This window comes from Eumetopias jubatus, unplaced genomic scaffold (genome assembly GCF_037043125.1).
Source record: "Eumetopias jubatus isolate StellerSeaLion01/CBP00866 unplaced genomic scaffold, mEumJub1_p1.0 scaffold_7, whole genome shotgun sequence".
NCBI lineage: Eukaryota > Metazoa > Chordata > Mammalia > Carnivora > Otariidae > Eumetopias > Eumetopias jubatus.
Window position 1 is genome coordinate 5135018 of NW_028274813.1, and position 20079 is coordinate 5155096.

The 20079-nt window shown below is 60.1% G+C and overlaps 1 protein-coding gene across 1 annotated transcript; it reads left to right on the forward strand.

Annotated features, from left to right (window-relative positions):
- The first annotated feature begins 1182 nt into the window (after window positions 1-1182).
- DEGS2 (delta 4-desaturase, sphingolipid 2) lies at window positions 1183-19662 on the forward strand. The gene is made up of 3 exons (XM_028102579.1): window positions 1183-1264; window positions 16962-17704; window positions 19516-19662. The coding sequence occupies exons 1-3, from the start codon at window positions 1183-1185 to the stop codon at window positions 19660-19662; spliced, it is 972 nt and encodes a 323-aa protein (XP_027958380.1).
- The last annotated feature ends 417 nt before the right edge of the window (window positions 19663-20079 follow it).

Consider the following 20079-nt stretch of genomic DNA (forward strand, 5'->3'; position numbering starts at 1 on the left):
CGGGACTGCATTTGGCCCTGGGCTAAGGGAGGCCTGCCAAGTGTACCACACCCCCTGGGCCATGGACTTCCAGGAGCCTGGATGGAAACTCACCATTACTGCCTCCCTGCCTTGTGGTACTTTTGGCTGCCAGGCCATTCTGCCACCCAGGTAGCTCCCAGCACAGGCCAGGCTCTACAGGCTCTACAGAGGTGACTCGACCACCCCCTACAGAGCTCTGAAGGAGTGAGCGGAATCCCTGAAAAAGTGAAAATAAGGAGCCCCGTGCCCCCACTCCCCCAAACCCTGGACTCTGTTATTTAAAAAAATGTCAGGGTTCTTCCAAGCTTCTGAGCCTTTGCATCTGCTGTTTGCTCCACCACCAGTGCCCTTCCCCTTTTTCTAGCTGTTGACTCCTACTCATCCTTTAAGGCCCAATGCAAAAGACGCCCCTGCTGGACCCTAACCACCCCTCCCTGTGTCATGGCACGTTTCACCCTGAGTCATAATGGGCCTCTTCCGTGTCTGTGTCCCTGTGTCCCTCGATTTTCCCGAAGGTAGGGTGGGCCTGACTCACCTCCCTGAGGTTGCCACAGTCACATCATCTGCCCACTGCGTTGTTGTTGCGTGAGAGGGCCGGGTGGGGGAAGGGAGCATTGCTTTCCGAGCACCTTCCGTTTACTGGCACTGTTGCAAGCATTTAGTGTCTAGCCTCCTGACCTCCACCCCCACGCCAAGTGGGCGCTAACCCCGGCTCGTCCCCGGAGGCAGGGGCGGCAGGCGCGCCAGTGCGTCTGGGCCGCGGGGAGAACTGGCGCTCGGCGGGTGGGGCGTGCGTGACACCCGACGACCGGCCGCAGGCGAGCCAGGCGGGGTGGGGGGGCAGCGAGCGCACCGGGGCGTCCCCGCACAACCTGGGGGCCGGGGACTCCCGCGGGTGGCGCGCTACCAGCTCCATGTGCCGCGGACGTGACCGAAGCTGGGGAACCGCCGCCTCCCGCCTCAGGTCTGGGCCGCGCCCGGGCCCCGCGGGGCCCCGCCCCCTCGCGCCTCCCGGGGCGCACCTGGCCCCGCCCCCGCGAGAGGCCCCGCCCCCGGCCCCGCCCCGAGCCTCAAACTGGTCGGGGTGCAGCGCGCTTGGGCAGGCAGGTGGAGGAGAGCTGAGCGGTCCACCGCGTTCGGTGCTACGCTCCGGGCCCCACCATGGGTAACCGCGCGGGCCGCACCGACTTCGAGTGGGTCTACACCGACCAGCCGCACACGCAGCGGCGCAAAGAGATGCTCGGTGAGCGCGGCCCGGCCCCTGCCGCGGGGTGGGGACAGCGGTCGTTCTTGCGCCGGCCCCGGTGCCCAGCGGGCACTCCTCGGCCCCTGCTTCAGGGAGGGTGGGACGGGGGTCCTCGGCCCGGGTGCCCGAGGGTCTTTTTTGCCCGGGTCTGAAACCTCCGTCTCGCGTCTTTGCCTCCGTCCTGGGGTCCAGGATTCGAGGACCCGAGCCCGGATCCGCGCACCTGGGGAGCGCACCTCAGCTGCAGCATCCTGGTGGTGGGCCGCCAGCCAGTCGTGGGGCGGGGACCGGGCGCGAACTCGGGGCGCGGGGTCCGTCCCCAGGGGACCGTCTGTGTACGGGATACACCTGAAGAAAAAACCCCACAAAGATAACGCCAAAGAATGCCTTTTGTCCATTCTGCCCTGTATTTTATAGCTTAATGCATGGTGGCCGCCCCTCTCTCATTTAGTGTCCTGGGAAGTCGAAGTCGTTTTTACCAGCGTAGTTGTGGTCAGTCAAGCCAGTGGCTCCTATTAGACCCGGAATGTACAGTCTCTTTCCTGGGGACTACGGGTAAAAGGGTTCGCACCTCCAGAACAGTTTCTACTGGGTGCCACCAAATCGCCCCCACAGTGCCAGGCCGGCTTCCAGCAGCGTGGACGTGCTACCCTCCCTCCCAAGAAATGGCCAGGCTGTGGTTTCCACACTCCCTCGCCTACACCTGGGGTTGGCAAACCTTTTAATCAGGTTGACTAGGTGACATGTGCTATTTCATTGTGTTTAATTTGCAGTTTGGGGATGATTGTTTACAAAGTTTAATTGTCCACTTTAATTTTTTTTTTCTCTTGGGTTGGTCTCTCGCTTGTTGATTGTTAGAGCTCTTTGTACAGTAGGGTTTTAACTATTTGTCTTACGTGTTGCAAATATTTTACCCTTGTCTTTTGCTCTCACAGAAGCTTTTTTTTTTTTTTTTCCCCCATGCATTCAAATGGATTGGCTTTTTCTTTAGAGTTTTCCCTTTGGTGTCTTCCTGCCCCACTCCAAGACTATGAAATATCCATCCTATTACTTTTAAGGCTTTCAGACACCGGATGCACTGCGTGGTTCATGCAGGGCTGTTCTCTGCTGTGGCTGCCCCCTGGCTGGAGAAGGCTGGGGGGGGGGGTTGTGTCTAAGGTGGCTTTCTGCTGTGAGGTGAACAATAACCGAGCACTGCTGTGGTCTGACCTGTGGCAGCATCCTCCCCTACACCTGTGAACTTCTTGGGGTGGCTCAGAGGGCTCTTGGTGATCATCTGGTCCTGCCTCTCCCTAGAGGGCAGGTGTCTTGGCTGCTCCCCTCAGCAGGGCTGAGGCAGGGCTCCATTTCCTTCCCCTCCCCTGGCAGGCCCCACCTTGCTGTTACAGGACTCACTGGGCACCTGGCCCCACGTGGAGAAGGCTGGGAGACTTACCCTGCCCCGCAGAGGGGTTCAGACCCTCTGGGCTGCAGACTCACTTTCTGAATCTGCAAAATGGGTACAGTCATCCTGTTTGGCAGAGAGGGTGCAATGTTAAAAGGAGATCTTGGATGTTAAAAGGTGCCCAGTGTGGTACTCAGCACTCCAGAACACGGAGAAAAGGATCTGTGTCAGAAGAGAGAAGCCACGGGCCCCGAAACCAATAGGGGAATTTTCCTGGACGGGGTGGCACAGAAGGCTGGAAGGCTTGGAGGACAGGAGGTGATTTGGGCACCAGGTCTCAGGGGCCCACCCTTCAGGGACCTCTAGCTCATTTCCAGTTTCCACTGGGTGCTGTGGATTCCTCCGGTCACGTCTGGTTTTGAACTCATGAACTTGACATGTCCCATTTTCCCTCACTCCCTGGCATTTGACAGCTTCTGCCCTGCCTGGATGTCCCCTCCTTCCCGCTCGGCGCTGCTTGCTGCCTTTGGAGTTTTGTTTTATTCCGTTTTAAATTTTATTGAAGTATGATTGACATGCGATATGACGTTAGTAAGTTTCAGGTATAAGTCTAGTTACCATTCTTCACAGTACAAAATTACTGTGATTTCATGGACTACAGTCCCCTTGCTGTACATGACATGCCCGTCACTTACTTTATAAATGGAAGTTTGTACTTGATCCCTGGCCCCCATCCCTCCATGTCCCTCCCCCCCTGGCAACCACCAATCTGGGTTGGCTTGGTTTTGTCTTTTGAGTCTGGGTTTGGTTTGGTTTTGTCTTTTAGATTCCACATGTAAGTGGAATGATGCAGTATTTGTGTCTGTCTGACTGACTTCACTTCGCACAGTATCCTCAGGGTCCACTCATGTTGTTGCAAAATTCCATTCTTTTCTACAGCTGAGTAATTTTTGATTGGGTATATCCCGCTTCTTCATCCACGCATCTGTTGACGGACACTTAAGTTGCTTCCATATCTTAGTTCTTCTACATAATGCGGCAGGGAACGGGGGGGGGGGGTGCATATATCTTTTTGAATTTGTGTTCTCGTTTTCTTTGGATAAATACCAAGATGTGGAATTGCTGGATCAATTTTTTGAAGAACCTCCATACTGCTTTCCAGAGTGGCTGCACCAGTTTGCGTTCCCACCGACAGTGCATGAGAGTTCCCCTTTCTCTGCATCCTCGCCAACACCTGTTATTTATGTTGTTGATTTTAGCCGTTCTGACAGGTGTGAGGTGAGACCGCACTGCATTGTCGTTTTGATTTGTATTTCCCCTGACGATGAGTGATGTTGAGCATCTTTCCATGTGCCAGTTGGTCATTTGTATGTTTTCCATGGAGGAATGTCTATTCAAGTTTTAGTGAAATTTTTGTTGGTTTGCTATTGAGTTGTATGAGTTCTTTATATACTTTGGATGTTATTCCCTTATTGGGTATGTGATTTGTCAGTATCTTCTCCCATTGCACGGGCTGCCTTTTTGTTTTATTGATGGTTTCTTTTACCATGCAAACCTTTTTCTTTAGTTTGATGTAGTCCCATTTGTTTTATTTTCGCTTATGTTGCCTTTACTTCCAGCGTGAAATCTAAAAAGATTATCGCCAAGACTGATGTCAAGGAGCTTACCGCCGGAAGATTTTGGCTTTCCTGTCTTACTTCAAGTCTTCAGTCCATTTTGAGTTTATTTTTGTGTGTGGTGTGAGAAAGCAGTCCAGTTTGCCCAGTACCATTTGCTGAAGAGACTGTCTTTTGCTCATTGCATATTCCTGCCTCCTTTGTTGTAAATCGATTGACCATATGAGTGTCAATTTATTTCCGGGCTCCCTATTCTGTTCCATTGATCTCTGTGTTTATTTTTATGCTAACTTACACTGTTTTTTGATTACTTCAGCTTTGTAGTATAGGTTGAAATCCAGGAACGCGATACCTCTGACTTTTTTTTTCACAAGGTTGCTTTGGTTATTCATGGTCTTTTGTGGTTCCGTAGACATTTTAGAATTATTTGTTTTAGTTCTCTGAAAAATGCCGTTGAAATTTTATTAGGGCTCTCGCTCAGTCCCATTTCCTGCAGGAAGGCCCCCTGACTACCCTCCTGGCCTTTGGCCTCTGCTGGGGGAGGACATTCCTCTGGGCTTTCCCTCCACGGCTCCGACCCATCAAGGTTCTTAACAATGTGGGGCAGCAGATTTCGGGGATCTAGAGCTTGGCCGTGGAGCTCATCTCCTGGCAGGCACCTCAACACTACTCACTTACTAGCCATGTGACCCTGGGCAGGTCAGTCATCAGATGAGCAAATAGAGGCTTGGTTGAGTTAAAAGGGGTTGTTACTCCTTACAGAGTTGTGCAGATTAAATGAGGTAATGTTAAGTGCTTAGCCTCGCACGCAATAAATGCTACAATAAATGTTAGCTCCGATGATAATTACTGCCTCGGCACACAGGCCCAAGTTCTCCCCAAGGACAGGGAATGCCTTTCCGCCTCTCCTTTCTGGCCGCCTGTGCCATTCCCAGCCCGAGAGAAATTCTGCGTGTAACTGCTAGTACCTCTTTAGAGAAGAGGCAGTGGAGGGGGTGCTCAGAGAGGGGAAGCGACTTGTGTGGGGCTGCACAGACCGGAGGCTGCCAAGGCCCGGCTGGTGTGCGGTGAACTTGAGGATGTGCTCCAGCCCCACCGGGCCTCTCCTGCCGCTCATGCCAAGCCCCCAGGAGCCAGTGGATGCTCAATAAAGATCCTAATCTGAGAGGGAGTCAGAACCCAGGGGGAGGCCCTTGGGCTGCACCGCTCTCTGAGGCAGAACCAAAGTCCATCCCCAGCTCCTGCCTAAATGGGGACAGGCTCCCCAGGGCACAGTGTCCTGAGTAAATGGAGTCCCATGCAGCCCCTAAGAGCCACATCTCCCAGGCCACGGCTGAGCCTCCCTGTACTTTGAAGGCAGGAACAGAGCCAGCAGGACTGTGATCCCACAGCTGACCAGAGGCCAAGCCAGGCGTGGCCACGGAAAGAAGCGGACTTTGGGTTTGTCTTTAAAAACAAATAGCTTTGTGATTTTTTTTTTCTTATGGAAACAGGGCACAAACATGGTAAAACAAAACAAAACAAAACGAAACACAAATTCAAATAATCAAAGGAAAACAAAAGAGGAAACAAGGAAGTAAGACTCTTGGCAATTGTTGGGTTATTTGCCTAGGGAAGGCCCCTGCTGGGGCCTTTCTCGGGCTGGGCTGGGCGGTAAAATCCAGAACAGAACTGGCTGAAGCCCTCGGGGAATACGTGAACTCTCCCCACCCAACCATGGAGATGCCGGCTCCAGGGGTGGGGAGCGGGCGGGCCATTCTCTCCGCACCCCATGTCCCTGTCCCAGGAGGCATCTGGGCCTCCTCCCCTGCCAGGGGGCTGCACCGCTGCTGGGCTTGCGTCCCCCCAACTCTGAGATTGCACAGAAGAAAGAGAGCTGCCTCCTTCACCTCCTGACCCGAGGAGCATGACCGCCCCTTGCGGTCTCTGGCCAGAGCTGTGAGTCGTATGGCTGGTCAGTGGGCAGGGACAGTGATGGGCAAGGCCCCCCCTCCACTGCCTCTTCTCTAAAGAGGTACTGTTCTAAAGAGGCCAGTCGCTCAACCAACTGAGCCACCCAGGTGCCCCCTGGTGATGGGTATTAAAGAGGGCCCATTCTGGGATGGTTAAGCGTCTGCCTTCGGCTCAGGTCATGATCCCAGGGTCCTGGGATCGAGCCCCGCATCGGGCTCCCTGCTCCTTGGGAGTCTGCTTCTCCCTCTGCCTCTCTCTCTCTCTCTCTGTCTTTCATGAATAAATAAAATCTTTAAAAAAAAAAAAGAGGGCACATTCTGCGTGGAGCACTGGGTGTTACGCGCAAACAATGAATCATGGAACACTACATCAAAAACTAATGATGTAATGTATGGTGATTAACATAACAATAAAAATAAAAAAAAACCCATCACCCCCCTCCCTCTAGAACCCTCAGTTTGTTTCTCAGAGTCCATCGTCTCTCATGGTTCGTCTCCCCCTCCCCTGTTCTTCATGAACCAAACTCCTATGTGTCCCTCAGGTCTCAGCCTCAATGCCCTTTTCTCAGAAACACTCTTAACAACACACACACACACACACACACACACACACACACACACACACACACACACACACACACACACACACACACACACTATGATGCTGGTGCTCGCTGGAGAGAACAAAATACCCCTGATGTGCAAATTGGCACGTGGCTGTTTCTGCAGATACTTTATCGTGGCCAATTTCAAGCTACCAGCACGCATTGCTGAGCAGGGATTTGGGAAGGGAGGGGTGCGTGTGGGTGGCCTGCAGTACTCACCTCCCCTCCAGGCCCCTGCTCCACCCTCCTCCCTCACCCTCCTGCAAGGTGCCTTCACCTCCTGGCCCTGGCCTCTTCGGTAGCTGCAGGTGTCTGTGGGGCAACTGCTTTCATTCCCGCGTCTGAGCCTCCCCAAAGGCAGGCCAGGCCCACCACCACCAGCGCGGTTCCTTGGCCTGGCCTGCAGCGCTCCCCAGACAGGTCGGCGACAGGCACCCGCACAAAGCTTCAGCGGCTGCCAAGGAGGTCCCGGGTTTCCCTCCCTCCCAGCGCTGCCTGGGACCTGGCAGCTCCGGTTCGCTCCAGGGCTCACCCTCGCCAGCCAGCGAGCTGGGAGACAACCCGACGGAACCAAGCAGTGAGGCTGAGGATTCCGCTTGATCTCACGGTCTTTCTTCCCTCGGGAACTTTCTTCTCCTGTCCCGGGCTCCATTTTCCACCCGAGCAAGCCTAGTCCTTGTTCCCGATGGGTGAGCGTTTGTGTATGACTTCTAGTGGCCCTGTGCTTGTCGCTCATATCGAGCATTTTTGCCTTGCCTTTTCTTTTGTCTGCCTTCCGGATGTTGATGCAGGGACGTTGACGCTCCCTGCGCAGTGAGTCACATGCCCGGCTCCCCAGCCGGTCCGGGGGCAGGCAGGCCTCTCGTCCACCCTCTTCTGTCCCTGGCGCCCGAAGGGAGCCACTGTCCCTGCCACACAAGGCATGCACAGCTGCCAGGTTCGGATCGGGGCCTCCACACGGCCGTGCGCGCCCTGTCCTTCCCCGGCCTCCCTTTTCCTCTTGTTCGTTAATATGTACCTGCTTTTATGGGGCAGGATTTACATACCGTAAATCCCCTCATTTGAAAGGCACAGGCCAGTGACTTTAGGGAAGTTATATAATCCAGTTTGGGAGTATTTTCATCACCTGGAAGATCCCTTGAGAACATGTGCAGTCACCCCCCGGGGTCTCACGTCCTTGGGGTTTCGGCTCTGACGTCGGACGTGTGTGTGTGTGTGTGTGTGTGTGTGTGTGTGTGTGTGTGTGTGTCCCTCTCCTGGGACGTCCCGTGAGAACAGCACCCTGTGTGTGTGTGTGTGTGTGTGTGTGTGTGTGTGTGTGTGTGTGTGTGTGTCCCTTTCGGCTCTGACGTCGGACGTGTGTGTGTGTGTGTGTGTGTGTGTGTGTGTGTGTGTGTGTGTGTGTGTGTGTGTCCCTCTCCTGGGACGTCCCGTGAGAACAGCACCCCCCCACCCCAGGCAGCCGGGGAACCCCTCCCATCTTGGATCTGGGGCCTGGCTGCCAAAGACCTTCAGCAAATATTTGTCACTGAACAAAAAGCAGGTTTCGTGAGAGGCAGGTGAGGAGGCGGGCAAGTGACTCCTCAAGGCACTTTGGGCCACTTCCCACATGTTCTGCGTCGCACCAGGTCCCCCCAGTGCCTCCCACACTGACCGGACGGCGTTAGGCTTGCCTCCTGGCTCAGAGAGGGAACACTGTGTGGTGGGAAGGCCGCTGAGCTGGGGCGGGGCTGCAAGGAAGCCCTTTAGGAAGGAGGAGATTAAGAGGGTTTTAGGTGCCTTCCTCAGAGGAGTGTCAGGGGAGAGTCGTCAAGTTATTCAACAGTGGGTAGGCGATGGGAGGGAAAGAGCTCTGAGCCCACCTGGCCGGGAAGCAGGTGGGCGGCAGTGAGCTGCTGTGTGCGATGGAATGTTCTAGACTTGGGAGTACTTAGGTGATGAGCGGCAATGACAAGGAGCTCTCCTATAGCTCTCGAGACTGTCAACACGATGGCATTTGGCCTCTTTGGGGAGGTGGTAGGAGTATGCAGTCCAGATGGTGCCAGGCCTGGGTGCAGGGGAGGGTCCGGAGTGTTGGCGGAAGAAGCCCCGTGTGTGCCTGGGGCCCCTGCCAGAGGCCAGTGGTCAGCAGGGGGTGGGCAGAAGGCCCGCATCTGGGAGGAGGAGCCCGGTGCCCGGCCTTGGGACCTCCTTGACTGCCTCTAGAGGGCAAGGGCCCAGCAGCCTCCCCGACCGGCTGCCTGCTTCTGCCTCCCGCCCCCCCCCCCCAGCTGGCTTTGTCTGGTGAAGTGTGGGGATGACCCAGTGTCCATGGTAAGGCTGTTCCCGGGGACTGGTGTGGGGGCACTTGGGGCCCACTGGGTCCTGCGAACAAGTCTGTCGTGTGTGTGGGTCCGTGTGATGCGTATAAGTCACAGCTCTCCAGGCCCCAAGCTCCCCACACCAGTGGGGCCTGGTGGTCCCGAGAACGCCTCTACCTGCTCCCAGCCCGAGGGCTGTCAGAGCCAGTGCCTTCAAGATGGAGAGTGAGACGCAGGCCCAGAGAGGGACAGGGGCGTGCCCAAGGACACCCTGCAGTGGGGCTGAGCCGGGCTCCACGCAGGTCTCCTGATCTGGGACCCAGGATTTTCTCTGGTTGCTTTGCCCTGGCGACCACATAGCTCAGCCCCAGGATCCAGGTCCCCCGGGGGCTGAGCATCCCTGCAGGGTGCTCTTTCCAGCTCGCTGGGTGGGTGGGGGGCTTTGGAAGTGAGGCACGTTGTTTCCCCTTGTGGAAACCCTGTCTCCCCATCTCTGCGATGGGGGGATGGCCCCCTCCCGGGCAGGGTGGTAAAGGCTGAGTGAGTGTCAGATTCCCTGCATGGGAGCGCTTGGCTGGCATCCTATAGCCCTCGCCTGGGCCCCGGCGTGCAGCCTGCTGGGGGCGCCTGGAGCTGGGGGTCCTGAGGCCAAGTCTTGGCAGTGTCGGCCTCGCCCTGCTCTGTCGGACGCTTCCCCGAGCCTCCCTGGACCTCAGAGCCTCCGTTCCGTGTCAGGCCTGGGCAGTGTGACTTCTAACAATGGCTGTTGGTCATGGCCAGTTGCCCAGTTGCCTTGGGCTACGCCCGGGGCCGCCGCTGGCGGACGTTGGCGTGGGTCTGTTTGTCTCTGGTTCCAGGTGGCCGTCCATGCTGGGCTCCCAGCTCCCCCGTGGAGCCGGGAGCTCTCGAAGCGTGTCCTCGTCCCGCTACGGCTGTCTCTGAGCTGGAGGCCTGAGTGGGCCCGGGACCCCCGTGCTCGGCTGGCGCCCCACAGCGGGGCAGAGCCTGGTCGGGCTGGGCCGGGCTAGGGTGTCCCGCTCGGGGCCGGGGCTCCTCCATGGGGTTGCCGGGGGCCCAGAGAAGATGGAGCCCAACGCTGTGCAGCCCTGGGGCTCCCTCCCTCTTGCGGTCCTCCTTCCCAGAGCCCCTGGAAGAGGCCCCCCCTTTCTGTCGGGCAGCACCCCCTTGCCCGCTCCGTGACCCCTGCCCCAGCGTCTCTGTCCGGTCCTTCTGCCAGCCCCTGGTGCTTTCTCTTCCCCCCCTCACCCCCCAGCCAGGCCCCCCCACCCCGATCCCGCACTCACCCTCTCCGCCCTCACCTCCCTGCCCCACCGCCGTCTGGCCCCAGATGTGCTGACGTGGCTCCCCGTGGGGCCTTCATGACCTTGCTAAGTCCGGTGGGGCACCTTGTCTTGTCCTCCTGCCCATGACCCTCTTTGACCCCAGCAGCCAGACACCTCAAGCCCCTGGCTGCATTAACCCTGGTCCCTCCTGTGCCCAGTGACCTCCACCTCTGGTCTGAGTGGCTGGTCGTCCCCAGAGCATCTCCCCTGGGAGGTCCCCCCGACCTCTTCCCTCCCCAGGGAACGGGAAAGCTCTGGACTTGAAAAGTTAGGTACTCACTGTTTTCCTTGAGTGGGGATTGACTTTCTCCGCAGGCAGGTCCAGAGTAGCCCCACTCCTAAGATGGGGCCTCCCTGGGGTCTCCACGGAAGGCCCGTGGGGTTCAGCGGGGCCTGCCCACCCGTGCCCCCCTGGAATCCGCTGCGCTCCCGGATCCCTGGGCACCGTCTCGGAGCCCTTCTGGTGTCTCGCCCCACAGACTTTCGGCCAAGGCCCCTGGGCTCTGCCTTCTTGGTGGCTGCTGGGCTCGTCCCGGCTCTGTGGTCCGGGAGGTGTGGAGGTGACCTGGGGCATACGTGCTTGGCCCCTTGTAGGGATCGCCCCTGTGCTGCCTGGAGTCCAGCTTGGACGTCGGCCCCATCTTTTACTGCTTCCAGCAGGATGGCTGGGCCCAGTGACCCTCGTGGCCTGGGAGCGCTGGCCCTGTTCTCGTAGGTCAAAGCGAGCTGGGCCAGATCAGCCTGCAAGAGTAGCTCCCAGGGCCCCAAAGATCAGAAGTAGGACATTATTACCCTCAGCTCAGAAAGTTGCATTTAATAACAGTGGAGAGCCCCCGGGGCCCCTTGCCACAGCCCAGATGGGCCGGCGGGAGTGCCCTCCCCATCTCTCCTCTGTGGAGACAAGGCTGGGAGGCTGTGGGACCACCCGAGTTGGGGGCAGCTGAGTCTTTGGGAAACTGTTAGGAAAAGGAGGAAGGGGTACCGGGCTCCCTGAAGGTGGGCTCGGCAGGGGTGGGACCTCAGGGGTGCGCTCCTTTGCTCCCCACCGGTAGGATTACTGTCTTTGTTAGACAGATGGGGCATCTGGGGCCCACCATCCAAGGTCAGAGCTGCCTCTGCGGAGCACGGGAGTGGCCTGTTTGCTGGCCTTGATCCCAGAGCTGGGGTCCCACTGCCTCAGAGCATGCCAGCCTGCTTACCTGGTGCAGGTGCGCCCTGCCCTGCCCTCCCGCCCCAGGCTTGGCCTCCTTCCAAGGGCAAGCATGGGAACCAGCCCGAGAGAAGCTGGTGGCCTCCAGCTACCTGGGGCTTCTAGGTGTGCCTCGGGAGGTGAGGGCCAGGCTCCTGGTTGCCCGGGGTGGGGGGGGGAGGCTGGTGCCCAGAGGCTGCCCCTGGCGAGCGGGAGGCTGGTGGGGCCCTGTGGCCTGTGGTCCCAACCTGATAGCCAGCTATGCAAAGGTCAGGGGGACTCCGCACACGGTTTCTCTGGCCTGAAACCATTTCTTTCTCCCACTGTACCTCACCGTGGCTGCAGGATTCCCACCTCCCGGGGCCCCCAGCATCCCCCGGAAGCACCTCTCTTCCCAGGCAATCCAGGCCTACTTTCTGAAGTGTCCCCTCTCACTCTGACCCCCTTTTGGGAGAGGAGCAAGCTGGGATGAGGTCTGCCCCCTGTCCCCCCTCCCAAGTGGGGCCCACATGGCCGTCCCCGCTCCCAGGCTTGGGTCCTTTGGTCTCTTGTCCCGCACGGCAGGATGACACCGGGCAGGTGCGGTGCTGGCTCCTCCCGCTTGGCCAGGGCTGGTGGGCTGTGGGGCCCTTGGGGGGGGGCAGGCAGAGCGTGAGTCGCCCTGGGCCCTGCGCCAGGTGCTAGGACGGAGGAGGGACAGGGCTGGAGGAGTGGACCCCCTGGCGGGCCCAGCTGCGGGAGCGAGCACGGTCTCCTCATCCTTGGTCTAGGTGCCCGGCGTTTCCTTGGGCCGCGGTGACAGCTGACCACAAACTGGGGGGCTTCAGACAGCACACACGTGTTCTCTACTGGCTCTGGGGGGTCGGAAGTCTGACACGGGTGTCACGGGGCTGAAGTCAGGGTGTCGCAGGGCCACGCCCCTGGGGGCTCCGGGGAAGAAGCCCTTTCCAGGCCTTTCCAGCTTTGCAGGCACCTGCACTCCTGGGCTCGGGGCCCCTCCTCCACCTCCACCTCCACCTCCACCTCCACCTCCACCTCCACCTTCACAACCAGCAGGGGCAGATGGGGTCCTTCCCAATCCCCCCCCCCCCGGGACCCTCTCTCCTGCCTGTGCTTCCCGGAGAGGGCGGGCCCTGGGATGACACCGGCCACCTGGATGATCCAGGTCACCGTCCTGTTGTAAGGTCGGCTGCTAGCACCTGACTCCCCTGTGCAACCTTGGTTCTCTCTTGCCAGGGGCTGGAACCTCCTCAGCTTATGGGGTTGGGATGTGGATGTCTCTGGGGGGCCATTATCCTGCCCGCCCCCGCCCCCCACATTGCCAGGAGCCTCTCTCTCCAGCTTGTGAACGGGGTCTCCTGGCTTAAGGTGGCACCGGCCACCCCGAGCCTTCCTCTGCCTGCGCAGGGCGCCAAGCACCCCACGGGGCCTCTGACCTTTATGGCAGCCGGGTCACCTCCCACGGTGCGGGCACGACGCCAGAGGCCGTGAGGCAGTGTGGGCAGGACCCGGGGGGTAGGGGAAGCAGTTCATCAGCCTGGTATTCTGCCCCCTTGCAGTCCCTGTGCCCCGATGACGCGGCTGCAGGCCTCCGCGGGGCCGGCCTCCCCCGCGCACCCCGGCAGTCACCCCGCAGCCGGGCCGCTGTGCGTGCCTTCCCCGGGCCGGTGAGCCGAGCCCTGCAGGGCTGATCCGTGAGTCCTGCCGGTGACCCCCGCCGGGTGCGCACGCCCAGCCCCGTGGCTGAGCTCACCTGCCCTGAGCGGCCAGTTTGTCTGAAACTTTTCTTCTTACTGTGGTCAGACACACAGAACCGACAGTTTGCCATTTGGAACCATGTTGACGCGTCTGATTTGGTGGCATGCAGGGTGTCGTGCACCGTGGCTGTTTGCAAATCCACCTCCTGGCTCCACACAGACCTGTTCCCGCCCCCTCCTCACGCCTCCGCCGCCCTCCCCAGCCCCTGCTGACCGGTTGCTCCTTTCCGTCCCTAGGAACGCACCTGTTCTCCACCCTTCACTTGTCATGGGGTACGTGGCCCGTGTGGCTGGCTGCTTTCATTCGGCATCATGTCTTCGAGGCTCATCCATGTGTATCCTGGGTCAGCACTTCTTCCTTCTAAACACATTTTTTTTGGGGAGCCAGTCGTTTACTTGGGAGTCCATTTCAGGGAGCGGGAGTAGGGTGTCGGCATTGTGCAATAGGGACGGTGGAAAATTCAATATAGACATTTTTTTATTGAGGTATAATTACATAGAACATGGTATTAGTTTCAGGTGTATGACAGGATGCCTCGGTCTGTGGTGCAAAATGATCGCCACCGTGAGTCTAACTGACATTGTCACCATACGCAGTTACAGAAACGTTTGTTCTTGAGTTCTCGGGTGAGAAAAGTTCTTGATGAGAACTTTTAAGATCTACTTTTTTTCGAAGTAGGCTCCGCACCCAGCGTGGAGCCCAACATGGGGCTGAGATCATGACCTGAGCTGAAACCTTAAGTCAGACGCTCAACCGACTGAGCCGCCCAGGCGCCCCCCACATAGTGTTATTAACTGTAGTGGCTATGCTTTACGTTACACCCTCAGGACTTAATTCTTTTTTGACTGGAACTTTTGTTCCTTTTTATGGCTGAATAACATTCCATTGCGTGGACACACCACATTTTGTTTTATCTGGTCACCTGTGGATGGACACTGGGGTCGGTTTCAGCTTTTGGCTGCTGTGAATGGTGCGGTGAACGTTGGTGTGCAAGTATCTGTGTGTGCCCCCAATTTAAAGTCTTTGGGGTCTGTATTTAGAAGTGAAATTGCTGGGGCCTATGGTAATTCTACGGTTACGTCTTTGAGGAACTGCCAAATGGTTTCCCATGGCGGCTGCACCATGTTGCATCCCCACCAGCAGTGTCCGAGCAAGGGCTCCGGTATTGCCACATCCTTGCCAACACTCGGCTGTTGTCCATTTTTGACTCTGGCCGTCCTCGCAGGGGTGAAGGGGGATCTCGTTTGTGGTCTTCGTTTGCATTTCCCTGGTGACTACTGATGCAGAGCATCTTTTCCTGTGCTTCTTGGCTGGTTGCACATCTTTGGAGACCTGCCTGTTCAAGTCCTTTGTCCATTTTACGTTGGGCTGTTTGTCTTTGTTGTTGAGTTGTGGGAAGTCTTTATATATTCTGGATATTAAACCTTCATCTGGAGTGAGGATTTGAACCTGCTCCGAATGCGGCCCTCTCCCAGCCCTCCGCGATGCTGTGGCTCCTGAGCTCCCCGTTGAGTGGGCCTGAGTTTTGTCACCTGTCGCTTGGCTTGCTTGCTCTGTCTGAAGTTCTGTGTCTACACCTGTGCTGTGACCAGCGTCCCGGCGGGGTCCTTGGCCAAGCTCCAGGGAGAGAGCTCCCAGGATCAAAGGGCCCCGGCGGCTTTGTGCAGCCTGGAGGCCGGGGGACTGGCGTTGTCCCAGGCCGGAGGCGGCCCCTGCGTGTGAGGGGGGTGGGCAGCTGCAGTGGGAGCCGCGGGCGGGGGGGCAGGGGGCCCTGGTACTGTCCACCATGGGGTTCACACCCCACCTCGGCCGCTCGAAGGCCGTGCTTAGGGCTGTGCAGAGCCGCTGCTCCCTGGGCTAGAGCTCAAGCCACGGTAGCTGCCCGATGAGGTGAAGGCTTGGTGGGGGCGCTGGGGTAAGGGCTGCCTGGGGGATTCTGTTGGCTTCCGGGCAGAGGTGGCCTGGGGTTCTAGGGCTTGGGAACCCCAGCTCCCCACAGCATCTCCAGCAGATGCGGGCTGTTCGCTGTCACGGAGCCAGCATCGTTTAGTGGGGACAGACAACCCTGTGAAGCATATCATACCCCTGCCATCACACGCCGGGACACCGGGGCCCAGAGAGGGTAGGGATGTAGCCCCAGCCACATAGCAAGATCAAGACTAACCCCAAGATGGGCTTGGGGGGTGGCAGCTCAGGCAGGAGGAGTCTGAGCCTGAGTCTCCCTTCTGACTGGGGCAGACTCCCTTTGCCCCTGTTGTGTGTTTCTGCTTGCATACTCCCAGGGACAAGCAGCTCACTACCTCTGAAGCGGCCTGTCCCATTGCTGGGTGGCTCTCACTGAAAGGTTTGTGCGCTGGGAGGAGGAAGGTGGAGGAGCCTGGCTGTAGGGACCTTGGGCAGCTGAGCAGAGCTGTCACATCCTTCCCTTCTAAGCACAAAGGGGAAGTAACTTCCTGGGTCAGTTGGAGGACAGGGCTGGGCAGGATTTGCCCTTGGCCTGGATGGTTCTGGGCCCTGTCCGTGGGCCAGCCTGGGGAGGCTGGGCCCAAGGCAGCCCAGCTGCTCTGTAGGCAGGAGCGGTGAAGACCCTGGAGACCAGCACTGGCTCTCTCGGGTGCCCGGGATAAGTCCCGCTGACCTCAGGGGCCTCGGTTTCTTTTATCTGTGCATCACAGCGCGGCTCTGCCTCCGAGGGCCTGCGAACCAGGGCACAGAGCAGACCCGGGAGCGTCTCCCCCTGAGCATGGGATGACCCCTGGCCCTGTCCATCCCCACCCCTGCGCCAGACTCCTTGCCGCCCTCCCACCGAGCAGCCAGGGAGGTTTCTGGAAGGCACAGCTGTCTTGCCCCAAGGGCACCCCCCCCTCCACTCTTGGGCTACCCCTGCAGGGTGGTCTGGTTGCTTTCTGGCCGGAAGGCCCTCCCCTGCTTGGCCCACTCACACCATCATTGTCTTTTTCTTTCCTGTAGAACGAACTACAGAAAAGGACAAAAGATTCTGTAACGAGCACCCCCCACCCCCAAAATAAATGCATTCAACATTTTATCATGTTTCCTTAGATCTTGTTTAGGAACTGAAACACCGGAGGCAGAGCCAGAGCCCTCCACGCCCCCCACCCCTGGCCACCCCTGTGCCCCCCGGGGTTCCCGATGCATCCGGGTGCCGCACGCACCCCGTCATTCGGGCTGGAAGCCCCCGGCAGCGCACAGCACCCGCAGCTCTCGGCCGCTGCTTGGATTTTGGGCATTATGTTTCTGTGACCTGTGGTGACACCTGCTCTTTCCTTGGGCCGGTGGCAAAGACACCCCCCCCCGCCCCCGCCCTGGGAAGTCTCCCCCGGGGCCCCCAGGTGGTGGGGAGGCAGGCGTGTCTGGCTCTGCCAGGGCCAGGTCTTCGAGGGACCTTGCTGTCAACTGCCTGGGGCTCAGTGGATGGTGCCAGGAAGGAGGCAGGGGGGAGGCCGAGCTCTGTCCGGGGTGGGGGGTTGGGAGGGGCCCACGCGGCCGGCGCACCCGCCTCACCTTCTCTCCTCGGTCCTGCCCGCAGCCAAGTACCCGGCCCTCAAGGCCCTGATGCGGCCGGACCCTCGGCTCAAGTGGACGGTGCTGGGGCTGGTGCTGGTGCAGCTGCTGGCCTGCCGGCTGGCGCGGGACCTGCCGTGGCGCTGGCTGCTCTTCTGGGCCTACGCCTTCGGCGGCTGCATCAACCACGCGCTGACACTGGCCATCCACGACATCTCTCACAACGCGGCCTTCGGCTCGGGCCGCGCGGGGCACAACCGCTGGCTCGCCGTGTTCGCCAACCTGCCCGTGGGCCTGCCCTACGCCGCCTCCTTCAAGAAGTACCACGTGGACCACCACCGCTACCTGGGTGGCCACGGGCTGGACGTGGACGTGCCCACGCGCCTGGAGGGCTGGCTCTTCTGCACGCCGGCGCGCAAGCTGCTCTGGCTGCTGCTGCAGCCCTTCTTCTACTCGCTGCGGCCGCTCTGCGTGCACCCCAAGGCCGTGACCCGCATGGAGGTGCTCAACGCCCTGGTGCAGCTGGCCGCCGACGCCGCCCTCTTCACCCTGTGGGGGCTCAAGCCCGTGGTCTACCTGCTGGCCAGCTCCCTGCTGGGCCTCGGCCTGCACCCCATCTCGGGCCACTTCGTGGCCGAGCACTACATGTTCGTCAAGGGCCACGAGACGTACTCCTACTACGGGCCCCTCAACTGGATCACCTTCAACGCGGGCTACCACGTGGAGCACCACGACTTCCCCAGCATCCCGGGCTGCAACCTGCCCCTGGTACGCGGTGGCGCCGGAGAGCGGGGGGCGTGGGGCGCGCGCGGGGGGCCACAGCCCGGCTCTCCAGGCCTTGCTGATCGCCGTCTGCCCGCCGTCTCAGTTGTGGTCCCAGGGTGGCGGGAGAGGCCTCCCCCCACCCCACCCCCACCCCCGGATAGGCGGGGGCCCGGCTGCAGAATAAGGAGGTGGCTTCTGGAAGGGCAAGGGCTTGCGGGGGGAGGGGGGGAATGGAAACCTTTTTGAACCCAGGCTGGACATCCTTGGGCAGGCCCCTTGCCCTCCCTGTGCCTCGGCTGCCCCTTCCTTAAGACGGGCCGGCACAGCCGTACTGCACGCAAAACACCTCCCTTTCCTGGCTCCCACCTCCCCTGTCCCTGCTCATTTCCCGTCACTGCCCTGTGATCCTCCAGGGCCCCCTCCTGGCGTAGAGAGGACAGGGTGGACCTGGCCTTTGTGACCCCCGCCCGCCCCCCGGGGTTGGGGAATTTCTGAAGGAGGGAGGAGGGAGGGGGAGGAAGAGGAGAGGAGGAGCTGTGGGCTGGCGGGTCAGGAAGAGCTGGGGGTGACGGGAGGCCCAGGGCGCCTGGGGGAGGCGTCGGTGGGGAGGATGTCGGAGCATTGGAGTCTGTGTGTGCGCCTTGCCCTGTGTGCACGTGTTCCTGCAGGTGTGTGTGCACGCCCGTGTGCAGATGCTTGCCTGTGTCCGAGTGTGCCGTCGTGTGTACACGTGTTTGTGCATGTGGTCGTGTGTGAGCACCTGTCTGGGCATGCGGGTGACCCCGGAGTCCGGCCGCCAGCAGTGTGTCTGGCCCTGGCTGTGCAGCCCCCGGCCCTCGCCTCCCCTGCAGCTCCTGCTGGCGCTCCTGAGGTCCCACTGTGCGCCGGGCACCATCTCAGCCTCACGCCGGGCCCGGGCAGCGGGCGTCCTCCTTCCCCGTTGTCCACCTTCAGGCTCAGGCAGGGGCCGGCCGGAAGCACGTGCTGTTAGCTGTGAGCCTTTCTTTTCTTCTCCCCGGCAAAGTCAAGGCTCCCCGCTCCTGCCTCAAGCAGGTGGTCTGGTCTCCCGAGCCCCCGTCTTCCGCTATAAAGCAGGCCCTGAGCACTGGGTGCATCCCCCTGGGGGGAGTGAAGGGCATCCCCGGCAGTTGGCGAGCGGCGGTGGGGGTGCCCGTGTAGGTGCTGGGGCTGGGAGGGCTTCCGGGAGAAGGTGGGCTGAGGGTGTGGGTGCAGAGGGGGCAGGAGGCTAGAGGGAGATGTATGCTCCACGCCATTGGGAAATGGGAAGCACTAAGGCTGGGAGGAGGGCGATGGGGTGGGGGCCTGGTGTCAGCTGAGACCAGAGGGGCCGGGGGGCAGGAGAGGGCAGGGGACGCTGGGCGGACGAGCGTGGCCGTGACCATGACTCAGCAGAAGTCAAGCCAGGCTGTGCCTCAGAAGTCTGCAGGTGCTTGGGGGAACGGGAGCTGGGCCCACCTGGGGCTCCTGGATCACAAACTTGGCATGGGCTCTAGAGAGGGGACGGTGCATTTTTAACTCCTCACCCCGACTTGGGGCAGGGGGCTCGGAGCCTGTCGGTGTCCCAGGCCAGCGGCCCCTCCACGTCAGGGAGCACTGAGCAGCCTGGCTGTGCTGGACACGGGTACCCTGGGCGGTGATGGGGTGTGTGTGCCCGCCTGCGTGTGTGTGTGAGTTGTGCTCGTGCACGTGCTCCCACGCAGGGTTGTGTGCATGCTCCCGTGCTCCCGTGCATGTGTGTGGCGGGGAGGCGTGCGCCCGGCCGCGGCCTCTGACCCTGCCCACCCTCTCTGCAGGTGCGGAAGATTGCTCCCGAGTACTACGACCACCTGCCTCAGCACCACTCGTGGGTGAAGGTGCTCTGGGATTTCGTGCTCAAGGACTCCCTGGGGCCCTACGCCAGGGTGAAGCGGGTGTGCAGGCTGGCCGAGGACGGTCTGTGAGCCCTGCTCGTGATGGGAGTCAGGGGGACCCTGTGGGCCCCCTTGGCTCCCCTGCTGCAGAGCTGGCTATCACCTCCCCTCTCCGCCCGCCCCCCCCCCCAGCCTAGGGCCCAAAACTGGTTTGGCTGCATTTGGTTCCCACGCCCTGGCTGCACTCTGTCCCAGAGCCCAGTGCCACGTCTGGCCGTATTGGGCACGGGCTGCAGCCTGGAGAGGCTTGGTCTGCATCTGCACTGTCGCCCCCCCACCGGCGTGGGCCCTCCTCTTCTGCCGGCCCCGCCCTGGGTGCTCCGTGCAGCACTCTCCACGGAGCTGATTTCTCTGCTGGTCCCACACCCTGCATTCTGTTTGCACACCCGCAGATCGTGGTTGCCAGTGGCGGTCAAGGCCCCAGCCAGGCCTCAGAAGGGGGCGCTG

Coding starts and splice junctions, on each gene's coding strand:
- DEGS2 (XM_028102579.1), top strand. CDS start 1,183: ATGGGTAACCGCGCGGGCCGCACCGACTTCGAGTGGGTCTACACCGAC. Junction 1,265..16,961: donor GCGGCGCAAAGAGATGCTCG/GTGAGCGCGGCC, acceptor TCCTGCCCGCAG/CCAAGTACCCGGCCCTCAAG. Junction 17,705..19,515: donor CGGGCTGCAACCTGCCCCTG/GTACGCGGTGGC, acceptor CCCTCTCTGCAG/GTGCGGAAGATTGCTCCCGA.